The sequence below is a fragment of the Elephantulus edwardii genome, unplaced genomic scaffold (genome assembly GCF_000299155.1).
Source record: "Elephantulus edwardii isolate Elephantulus edwardi_28Jun2011 unplaced genomic scaffold, EleEdw1.0 scaffold00245, whole genome shotgun sequence".
NCBI lineage: Eukaryota > Metazoa > Chordata > Mammalia > Macroscelidea > Macroscelididae > Elephantulus > Elephantulus edwardii.
The window spans coordinates 1,096,413-1,107,987 of NW_006399995.1; the positions used below are offsets into that span (position 1 = coordinate 1,096,413).

An 11,575-nucleotide genomic window follows, 5' to 3' on the forward strand; every position below is an offset into this window, starting at 1 on the left:
TTACCAGACGTTCTCAATGGAGGATATATTACCAAATGCCAAAGGCAGATTGTGAACAATCTGGAATGAGGAAATGAAAAAAAACCCAAACCATCACACAAGTGTTCTTTCTGTGTGGCTGGAAGTGAAAGAGAGAAAATAAACAAGGGATAGAAATAAATCTACAAATATAATTTCACTTCACAGGGGCTGATTTCTATTTTGGCAAGCCTCTCTTCTAGAATCCTCCAATTTTTCTTTTTAAAAAAATTGTGATATTGATGATGACAGTTCTTATCAAAAAGCAATGCCTATTTAAGATATTTGGTAATACTTGCTCTACTACTTTTTCCAAGTTATATAAAGTCACCAAGATAATTAGTCGACTGGGTGAAGTTCTTCAGAACTTAGAGTATCTTCATGCTTTCATTAAATATGTGGCTGGTCTATACAGGAGTGTGCACCGGAGTTCACTTAAAGATCATCTCTTAAAGGTGTCTTCCTGAGGCACTGGCAGACGGATGTGTTATCATCTGGCTGAGGAACAAGTTCCATTCCATCACGTATCTCAGGTTTACTTGACTGACGCCCAGAATATTTCTGCAGTGTGTGTTTGAAAGTAACAGGAATGTTAGTCCTCACTTTGTTCTATTGACATTTCCCCACCCCGCTGCCGTGGCTCTCATGCTATGAATTCTATTTTCATACTAAAACCAAAGGACTGGTTTAGTTTAGTCTTAGAAGATACATTTTGACATTATTATAAAAATAGCGTAATATTTTACAATTGAACAAGGTATCACAACCTCAGGTTTTATTTTTATGTAGTTAAAACAAAACCCCCTCATTGCTGTCAAGTCAGAACCAACTCAAAGCTGAGCCTCCATTGATTTGTCAGAGGCTGTAAATCACCCAGGAGGAAATTATCCATCTTTCTCCCAAGAAGCATCTTGGTGGATTCAAACTGCCTGCCTTTGAATTGGCTGCACAACTCTCTCTCTGTTCCTACTTGACACAAATGACTGCCACAACTTGGCCTTTAACCCTGTAACAAAAGGATCTGATTGCTGAGATCAGTTTTCACTGGTTGATTTTCAGAAATATATCATCAAGCCTTTCCCCCTCGTCTGCTTTAGCTTGGAAGCCCTGATGAAATGTGTTAAGAACAGTAGCAACCTGCAAGACAAGCAGTGCACTGAAACACAAGTGCAGCTGCACGAGGTACATGGGCAGCAATCAGACAGGGTCTTCCTAATGGAAGAGGAGAATTCTATGTGGGGATCAGCATTGCCTTGGAAACAAACAGCACCGGTCAGTAATTATCCTTCCTTTATTAATCAACAACTAACTTCGTTGAATAGTCAAACCAGCAAAGATGGTAAGTGCCTCAACATGGAGTCACAGGTCCTCTTTAGTCATACATGGTTTTAAACATTTCCCTCCACTATGACCCCTGAAAGCCAAAGCACAAGGAAGAAATCAAGATACTAAAGAGTTGAATAGAAGATTTCAAAAGGCAGCACGGGACGACAACGTAAAATATTACAATGAAATGTGTAAGGAGTTGGAGTCAGAAAATCAAAAGGGCCAAACTCGCTCAGCATTTCTTAAGCTCAAGGAACTGAAGAACAAATTCAAACCTCGAGTTGCTATAATCAAGGACGCTTTAGGCAGAATATTAAATGATCCAGGAAGTATTAAAAGAAGATGGAAAGAATATACTGAGTCACTGCATCAAAAGGAATTGGCAGACACAGAAGAATTTCATGAAACAACATATGAGCAAGAGCCTATGGTGATGAAAGAAGAAGTTCAAGCTGCTTTGAAGGAAATAGCAAAAAATAAGGCCCCAGGAATAGATGGTATACCAATTGACATATTTCAGCTAACAGATACTGCGCTGGATGTGCTCACCAACTTGTGCCAAGAAATCCGGAGAACAACCACCTGGCCAACTGACTGGAAGAGATCTGTATTTGTTCCCATCCCAAAGAAGGATGACCCAACAGAGTGTGGAAACTATAGAACAATCTCATTGATTTCACATGCAAGCAAAATTCTACTGAAGATTATCCAAAAACGACTGGAACAGCACATCAGCAGAGAACTGCCAGAAGTCCAGGCTGGGTTTAGAAGGCTAGGGATATTGTAGCTAATGTTAGATGGATCTTAGCTGAAAGCAGGGAGTACCAGAGGAATGTCTATCTGTGTTTCATTGACTATGCAAAGGCGTTTGACTGTGTGGATCATAACAAACTGTGGCTGACTATGAGAAGAATGGGAATACCAGAACACTTGATCGTTCTAATACGAAACCTATACTTGGACCAAGAGGCAGTCATCAGAACAGAGCAAGGGAATACTACTGCATGGTTCAGAACTGGGAAGGGCTTACACCAGGGAAGTGTCCTTTCTCCATACCTTTTCAACTTGTATGCAGAACAGATTATCCGGGAGGCTGGGCTCTATGAGGAGAAATGTGGGGTCAAGATTGGTGGAAGATCTATCAACAATCTGCGATATGCAGATGATACAACCCTGCTTGCTGAAACTGAGGAGGACCTGAAGTGCTTGCTGCAGAGGGTCAAGGACTGCAGCCTCCAATATGGATTGAGGCTCAATGTCAAGAAGACAAAGATTCTCACCATTGGGCCAACTGGCACCATCAGGATGGATGGTGAAGAGAATGAGATTGTTCATAGCTTCAGTTTGCTTGGCTCCACAGTCAACACTCTTGGCACCAGTAGCCAGGAAATGAGAAGACATATTGCCATGGGAAAGTCGGCTGTTAGGGACCTCTCCAAAGTACTGAAGAGCAATGGTGTCTCTTTGGAGACTAAGGTGCATCTGATACAGGCCATGGTCTTTGTTATCACTTTTTATGCATCAGAGAGTTGGACAATGACTAAGGAGGATAAAAGGAGAATTGATGCCTTTGAGCTGTGGTGCTGGAGAAGAGTATTGAGGGTACCATGGAGTGCTAGGAAAACAAACAGATTCATCCTGGAAAGGGTCAAACTGGGCTGCTCCTTGGAGGCAAGGATTCTAAGGCTCCGTATAACATACTTTGGACATGTTGCAAGGAGGGACAGGTCCTTCGGGACGGACATCATACTTGGTAGGGTGGAGGGACAGTGCAGAAGGGGAAGGCCCCCTGTGAGGTGGATTGATTCAATGGCTGGGATAATGGGGATGGGTGTATCGGAGACGGTGCGATTGGCACAGGACAGAGCAGAGTTTAGGGCTGTGTACATAGGGTCGTTATGAGTCGCAAGCGACTCAAAAGCACATAACAACAACAACAACAACAACAACATGACCCGTGAACTGAAATCCTTATAATTTTAATATATCAGCCAGTGGTTCTGTGTACATTTGGCTGTTTAGTATTGATACTGGGCCAAACCCAACAGAATCTGAAAATCAGCCTAAATAATCTCTTAGGGGGGGAATTCTTAATATTAAAATTAATGCTGGACTAAAAAGGGTGCAGAACCTTCTCAATGGCAAAGTTGTGTCCAATAGTGAACTAAGAAAAAAAAAACTTTTCTGAGAGAATTATATTCACAGGCATCTAAGGAAAATTCTTTTCTTACAGAAAAAGAAATTTTGTTTTTCTTCTTGGTGAATCATATTGAGTAAATGAAGGGTGGATACCCAAATAACCAATATGCACATTGCCAATAAATATTTGTAATTCATGATTCAGCCCTAAGACACTAGAAATATTACAAACTTTTTCATTTGTTTGATTGCCTTATGTAAGTATCTGCTTCCTACCCAATACTTTTCTCTAAAGGTCTCCAAGTTGCAATAGTATCTTAGGTAGCAAGGAAAACAAGACAGTGCAAATTGAATAGAATGAGATAATAATAACGACTTGTTTTCCAGATAAGGAAAAAATACTCCTTGAGGTTCAGAGAACACTTAAACTAGAAATTAAAAAGGCACTTTAAAAAGTAAGCACTGAGCCGATGAGAGGAGCTTCTTATCTATATTTGTAGAGGTCTAAGGATTGTTTTTCATAATACTTAAACGGAGATCTCTTGTGGTTGAATGGTAAAGAGCTGCACTGGCAACCCCTAGGTACATGGTTCAAATCTACCAGCTGCTCTGCTAAAGAAAGATGGCAGTCTCCTTCCATGTGATTGACAGGCTCTGAAAAATCTGCTCATGGGTAGCCATGAGTTGGGTTCGACTTGACAGCACATAGCAACAATATGAACGGAGATGAAAATATGGTGGTCACAAAAGAGCTTAGCAACTAGTCCTTTCTTCTTGAGGCTAATGCCTCTGTTTAGCCACCGTTCAACAGACTACAAGGCAATAAGACCAAGGAGATGGACTGAGGATCCAGGAGACTTAACGCTCTGAACTGACCTGCAGCACTTTGTAATAGTAACAGTAAAGTCTGTGTGGCTGGAGCAGATCCCTAGCAGCCAACTGCCCTTCTTTTGCTATCTTCTTGGCTTCATTATCGTTTTCCTGAAAAGTTTAAAAAGAAATAATAAATTAAAATTGCTCTTGAGCCCCCTAAACAAAGATAGGAGTGTGAAGCAAAACAAATGTGAGGTTGGATGGGGAGAGCATTAGAAATGGAACATAATAGAAATACAATTTTAAGAATGAGGCTAGATATGGGCTTGGGGGTTCATGAAGATAAGGCTCTCTGAAAATAAAATATAACAAAGATTGAAACATGGAAACAGATAAAGAGATTTCCTAGATAGCTCTGTCAAAGAGGAATGATCATATATGTTCAGAATAAAGCCCAGTAAACACACCCGCCCTCTAACAACTCTATAGCTTCTTATAATGATTATCTTTCTTTTTTAAAATAGTTATTATCTTAAAAAGAAAAAAATAGTGATTTATCTTAGTATTCTCTCAGCTTCTCAGGAAGTAAGCTTTGTGCTTATTATCTATGCTTCTATCCTAGTACTCTGTACTTGATATTAAAATCGAGACCTTAATGGATTAAATCAAGTTTCATGTTATAATATCTTTTAAAAGCCCCATTGAAGCATATAGTGAGAAGGGGGAAACGTATTATACAATTGAAGCTATGAAAAAAATATATCATTGTCTTAATAATAAAAAAAATCACCTTATTACTTACCCTATGGTTGTTCAGTCAGTACCAGGAACAGTTAGTGTTCCTAATTATACTTTTGGAAAATAGCTAATCTTCTACCATGTAGCCTGTAGGAAAAGTCCATTTGCTAGCAATTCAGATAGTTATAAAGTTTATGAGGATCACGAAAATGATTCTGCTGTAGGCACTCAGTCCTACCCATAGCCAAATATTGCTTCTCAGAAACCGAGAAACCAAATAATGTCTTAAAATGGAAGGATGAGTTTTATAATGAAACATAATAAAAATTTTTATACTTTCACTTTTTGCTATATGAAACGTCCATTAAGAATTTGTCCTTTTTTTCCTGAGGAAAGGAAAGAGGGAGGGCCATAATGTTTTTAGGTGTGTGTGGACATACACACACAACTTTAAGCCTTTTGTTAAAAATCTGTGATCAACCCCTGGCATATTCTTATTATGTATGTAGGCATGAACAACAATTCATTTAGAAAATCTTTTCTATGTAATAATAATATCAGACCTCAAGTCTTATTAAACCCTTAAATTAGAAGGTACACAGTATGATCCTCACCTAGTTCTTTTGTGTGTTTCCAGGGAACACAATTTTCAGAAAATGACATTCTTTTTGATTAAATTATGCCATATTAAATTGTGCTTCTACTGACCTAATTTTGCTAATATTACTAATATTAGCAAAATTGTCATTGACTGAAGAGGTGAAAATTGAGGAAGACATACCTTGGCCCATTTAACTTTCTCCAGCAAATCACTAAGATTTCTTTTAATTGGAACATAATGTTTCCAAGGCTTTAGTGCCATGTAGAAATGCTCATAGTAAGGTGAGTCTTGCTTTAGAACCAGACTATCGCCCAGCATGAGATAAGGATATCTATAGGCAGCCACGGTTCCATCCACATTCACTTGATATTTGTACTAAAAGATTAAAAACAAGCAAAAATTGTTAACAAAAGTAATTTGCTTCACAGCATTACAATATCAAATAAAAAAACCCCCAATTTTCCATTTTTCAAACATAATGTTTCAAAGCTTTAATTGTATCTTTTTATCTTCTACTAAACTAATATGAAGGGAGTTCTGGCAGCCTAGTGATAAGGAACTGTGTTGGCAATCCAAAGGATTCAAATCCACCAGCTGATCCATGGCAGAAAGATGGGCAATCTCCTCCTGTGTGATTTACAGCCTCCGCAAACCCACTAGAGGGTTTGCTATGAATTGGTTTTGACTGGATAACACATAACAACAAACTCATAAGGTAGCATTTAGCAGGTCAATTTTTAAGAAATATGATGCATTTAAAGATAAAATGGTAAATAATTTTAGAAAATATTGGATTAATTTTAGGAAATTCAACTAAGTATATTTAATGGGGAATTCAGATTTTTTTTTCACTTTTTGGGGGAATTCAGATTTTTATAATCAGGTAAAAAAGTAATTTTCAAAAGTTATTTTATTATTAATCGCCTTTCCTCCATATTTCCTTTCAAGGAAAGATGCAACTTTCTAATAAATGTATCTTTACTTCTTACCTTAAAATAAGTCTTATATTTAAAAAAATATTCATTAAAGTGGAATACATTAAGAATTTTTCTTTATACATTATCTCATTTGTTCCTTCTAGCCACAGGAAGGCATTATCTCCATTTCATTGTTTCAGAATAGAAGAGACAAAAACCTAGATAAATTTAAGGACTAAAAAGATGTTTATAACTCAATTCACACATTAATATATATGTTGGATTAATAAACTTAGATTTATATTTCAAAAATATTTTTCATAGGAATCAAACTTTACTTCTCTATAATAATGTATTATCCTTCTCACCAATGAAAAAAACCTGGTGTTCAGGGGAAACTTAAAGAAAATCTATTCTTGGAATCTAAATCCCACATTCTTTTCACTATTCCATACCGAGATGAATGAGGTGTGTTCACAGATCTAATTATATTTTTTTTTAAAAATTCATTTATTTTGTTGAGACTATATATAGCAAAAATATATACCAATTCAACATTTTCTAAAGGTACAATTCAGTGGCACTGACTGAATTATTAAAATTGCACAACAGGGTAGCTCTGGTGGCCTAGTGGCAAGAAGACGTGCTGCAATTCTGAGGGCACTTGGTTAGAATTCAGCAGATGCTCTGCTAGAGAAGGAGGGGCAATCTCCTTCAGTACCAGTCGGATCTGACTCAACGGTATACAACAATGGGGAAAAAAATTGTGCAACAATTCTTACTCTTCCTTTGTTGAGTTTTCTGGCCCCTAAGTCTCCTACCTGGTCTTTCAAGTTGTCATTGGAATACCAGACAAACAGCTCTTAAAAGAGCCTAAGGCAGATCTTTATTACTAGATCAGCTAAACTAGTATGTGAAGACATCAGGTATATTTTTTTATTTAAGGAGATTTTAGGGCAATAATTTTAGCGGTTCATCCAAGTCTCCAGAAAATGTGGAGTCCATGAGAATTTGAGATTCTATTATGCATTTCCCTTTTTTTGATCAAAATTCTGCTCAAGAATCTTTTTTTTAAAAAAAAACAAAACAAAACGCCAGCCATCCTTTTTTATTGTTAAGTCAAAGAAATATCAAAATTAAAAGCAAAATGTACAGAGTGAGACTTTACTAGGAGCGTCAAAGGAAGTGGAAAACGGTACTAGGCGTGGGGGACAATATGAATTAATGAACATGGAAAGGGCAAGAATAGGGATAACAGTGAGCATGTGCTGAAGACACTAGGGAGAGTAATCTGGTGAGAAAAATTCATCTTAGAAAAGCGCCTAGGTAAAAAAAAAAAACTAATGGGAACAGATTTCTAAACCACACCATGTGCTTATGAATCATCCTAGCCATTGGCGCAGTCTCTGTCATCCTCTCCTTGCTCAGCCTCTTTTCCCATCATCTTTGATCAACTCCAGCTGGCCATCCCTCATCTTCATTATCATCATCACCCAGTAAGCCCACCCTCCTCAGCAGAGTCACCTGCACCCCCCTCAGATTCCTTCTTCACATTAGTTTCATCTTTCTTCAGGGAGTTTCTGCTCGGCTCCTCTTCTGATTTCACCATTCTTCATCTCTACTCCATGTTTGTTCTGTTTAATTTTTTCCTAGGCTTTCCAGCAGAGAATCTACTTTTTGTTTTATCTGGGTCAATTCCTTCTTAATGGTCACCTCCTTTCAGCTTTGAAGATTTTGATGAAGATCCCCGCTGTCCACTCTTGGAATTGAAGCCACTTTGGCCCCTTTGTGAAGTGTTTTCTGTTACATGCTGGCATTCTGAAGGCACAACAGCCCAGGCAGTGGGAGGAGGAGGAACAGTGCTGGGTAGCTGTACATCCTATCATAATATTCCCCTTGAAAGTCATAGTCCAAGTCAAAAGAGCAGCCATACATCCCCACTGCAGATCGTTTCACACCTCCTTTTCCTCGGCTCACTTTTGGCTCTGCACCCAGATGAGTATCTGAAACCTGGCCAGCATTCATTCTGCTATCTTCTGCTACAGAAGCCCAGGCACTTCTCTCACTAACACACAGCACAAAGGTAAAGCCTTTATGAACAGAGCAGCCCATGATTTTGCTATATTTCGAGAAGAGTGCCTCGACATCAGATTTCTTCACCACAAGGGTGTTCAGGTTTCCAATAAATACACGGGAGTTCATGGAGCGGGGATCTATCCTGTTGGCAACATTGCTGGCCATGTTGTTTGATAAAGTTCTTCACACAGTTAAAAAATGTAGCTGAAGATTTAAAAAAAAAAATAAAATCTCACAAGAGGGGGAATGGAGAAGAGACTGTGAACCTCCTACTCCCAGGTTCTATGCAAAGAATGCTAAAGAACCTTGGATCAAAATTTTCAGTAGTGGTAGCTGGGCACCATCCAGTCCTTCTGGTTTCATAGCGAAGACACTGTCGATGGAAGTAACTGAAAGTAAAAGCAACCCCTGTGATTTCTGAGTTCTACTGATTCTACTAGTTCCAAGAAGAACTGCCCTTTATGGTCAATGTACACAGAAGCAGACTCCCACACCTTTCTCCCTGTAAATGGCCAGGAGATTTGAGTCACCACTTAACCCTTAACACTGAGCCACCAGAAATGTTCCTTCTTAAATAATTGGTTGTTGAGTATCGTCTAGTCAGAGCTGACCTGTAGCTGACTCTCCACTGGGTTTTCAGAGGCAGCTAATTAGTTGCACGGGAGCAGATTTCCCATTCTAATCTGTCCAATTATGTCACACTGCTCAAATCTCTTCTTTTGATCCTCGTAATAATCCTCTGAAGGAATTGTAAAGGCATATGTTTAGGATCTGGAGTGACTGCTGATGAAGGTCTCACAGTTATGGTAGAGGTAGGACTAGAAACTGAGTCTCCTGGACCACAATTTCAGCTTCTATTTCATTTATACAAAATTTACATATTCTACTTAACATTTCAGCTTCTATTTCACTTATACAAAATTTACATATTCTACTTAACAAAGGAACCCATTGGAGGGTCAACTATGAGATGGTTCCGACATGACGGCACTTAAAACTGACTTAAAAGAAAGAGTGCTGGTGGTGTAGTGGTTAGAGATCTCAGCTGCTACTCAAAAAGTTGGCAGCTCGAAGCCACCAGCTAGTGCTGGGAAGAAGGATGGCGTAATTTAGTTCTACAGAGATACACAGACTGCTCTCCTTCAGGGTCACTGTTAGTCAGTAGGTTTTGTTTACTTTTTACAGAAGGGATTTGAGATTGTTTTATGTAAAAGGCATTTATATTCCAAGTTTATTAAAAGAAATACAAAACTGAGAAAAAGAAGACACAATACACCAGATCCCTGGGTTAATCTCTGCACTATACTTTGAACATTAAATTTAACTCTGAGACATCTCGTAGACAAAGTAAAAAACAAACAAACAAAAAAAAACCCAAAAACAAAAGCTGTATTCCCAAAGGTATGTGTTTCCAATCCACCAGTTGCTCCCCAGCAGAAGGATGGGCGCTCTCCTCTCATGTACTTAATTGCCTCTGAAAACTCACTGGAGGGTCAACTCTGGGTGAGTTCCAACTCACCAGTATATGACAACAACAAAATACCTGATAACAAACTGTGTGCCAGTTAATAAAACAGGTGAAATATGTCCAAGTCCACCTATTTGGTTGACTTTATCACTTCATGTCCATATAACAACAAAAAAAAACAAACCCAATTTCATTGCCATTAAGTTGAATTATACGTATGGCAACCTCATGTATTAGGGTAGAACTGCTTCAAACTGCTTGTACCACTAGAAGAAGACCTTTAAGATCTGTTGTGTCATTTCTATTCACTGTGACACCATGGGACATTGCAGAATGGTCATGTAGGGTTTTCTAAACTAGAGTCCTTGTAGGTCTTTCTCCCATGGAGTTACCTGCTGAGTGTGAAGCATCAACTTTTTTACTGTGGCCAAGATCTTACCTATTTGTGCCACGAGAGCTTCTTTCAGTTTCAGATAGGAGGACTTAAATGCATACCTTAAAAAAGTCAAAGAAACCCATCAACTTGGCCTTTCCAAGCTCCTTTTCTTTCTCTTGGAAAAAGAAATATCCTGTAATTCCTGCATCTAGTAGCTGTGGATTTTCTTTGGACATTTGTACCAACTGAAGCCTTTCCTCTCGGCTATCTCTGCCTCTGAAGAAAGCTTTCTCTGTTTTATTGATCCAGGAAGGCCCTAGAAATTTGAGGCCATAAAAAAAATTAATCATGACTTTGACATTTTTATATGGTAAGCACAATCATCTTTATGCTATCACTGTCATTTAAGATGTTGTAAAACTACTTTGTTTTTTTTTTAAATTACCATCTCATCTTCTAAAGAAGATTCCAGTTCCAAAAAATTTATGGGATTGAATCTCAATTTGCTACAGAACCTCTCATGACTCAATCTTTAAAAAGAATCTTCTTATTTGGTACAAACTAAAGAATGCTTTAATTGCATCTATTGTCTATTAGTGTGAGTGCATATAAATAAAATACTAGAGTTTTCAGTTACAAAACATTTAAAAATATTCAAAATAATGTTGGAAAAGTCCAAAGAAAAAAGGATTAATTCAACCAATGGGATGGCCTATTCACCAAGGTATTAGCTTCTCATCAGCCAACAAGAAGAAGACCCTCAACAAGGTAGATTGACACAGTGACTGTAACAGTGAGCTCAAGGATGTCCAAGATGGTCTGAATGGCACAGGAGAGGGTAGGGTTCTGATCTATTGTTCATAGGGTCACTGTGAAATGGAGTCAAATTGATGACAATAACAACAATATCTTTTTTATTTCAGAAATAAGAACAAAGCTTTTGTTTTTGACAGAGTGACCAATGAAAATGATATAATTAACACTCACAAAGCTTTAATCATTATATTGCTCAATTTTTTGAGCACACTGCTTTTGAATATATTGTTAAATGCAAACATATGAGATATAAATATAATTTTAAATACAATTTTGAGATATAAAAT

The 11,575-nt window shown here is 38.0% G+C and overlaps 1 protein-coding gene and 1 pseudogene across 1 annotated transcript in view; both read right to left on the reverse strand.

The window, feature by feature from the left end:
- Window positions 1-453: 453 nt before the first annotated feature.
- The window catches only part of KDELC2 (KDEL (Lys-Asp-Glu-Leu) containing 2), a 37,017-nt gene continuing 25,895 nt past the window's right edge, over window positions 454-11,575 (reverse strand). The window contains exons 5-8 of the mRNA XM_006899047.1: window positions 10,592-10,788; window positions 5,816-6,010; window positions 4,360-4,464; window positions 454-579 (exon numbers count right to left, since the gene is read on the reverse strand). Of these exons, the coding sequence (XP_006899109.1) occupies window positions 454-579; window positions 4,360-4,464; window positions 5,816-6,010; window positions 10,592-10,788 (623 nt within the window). The remainder of the gene's footprint in view (window positions 580-4,359; window positions 4,465-5,815; window positions 6,011-10,591; window positions 10,789-11,575) is intronic.
- On the reverse strand, window positions 7,928-8,793 carry LOC102852583 (annotated as a pseudogene).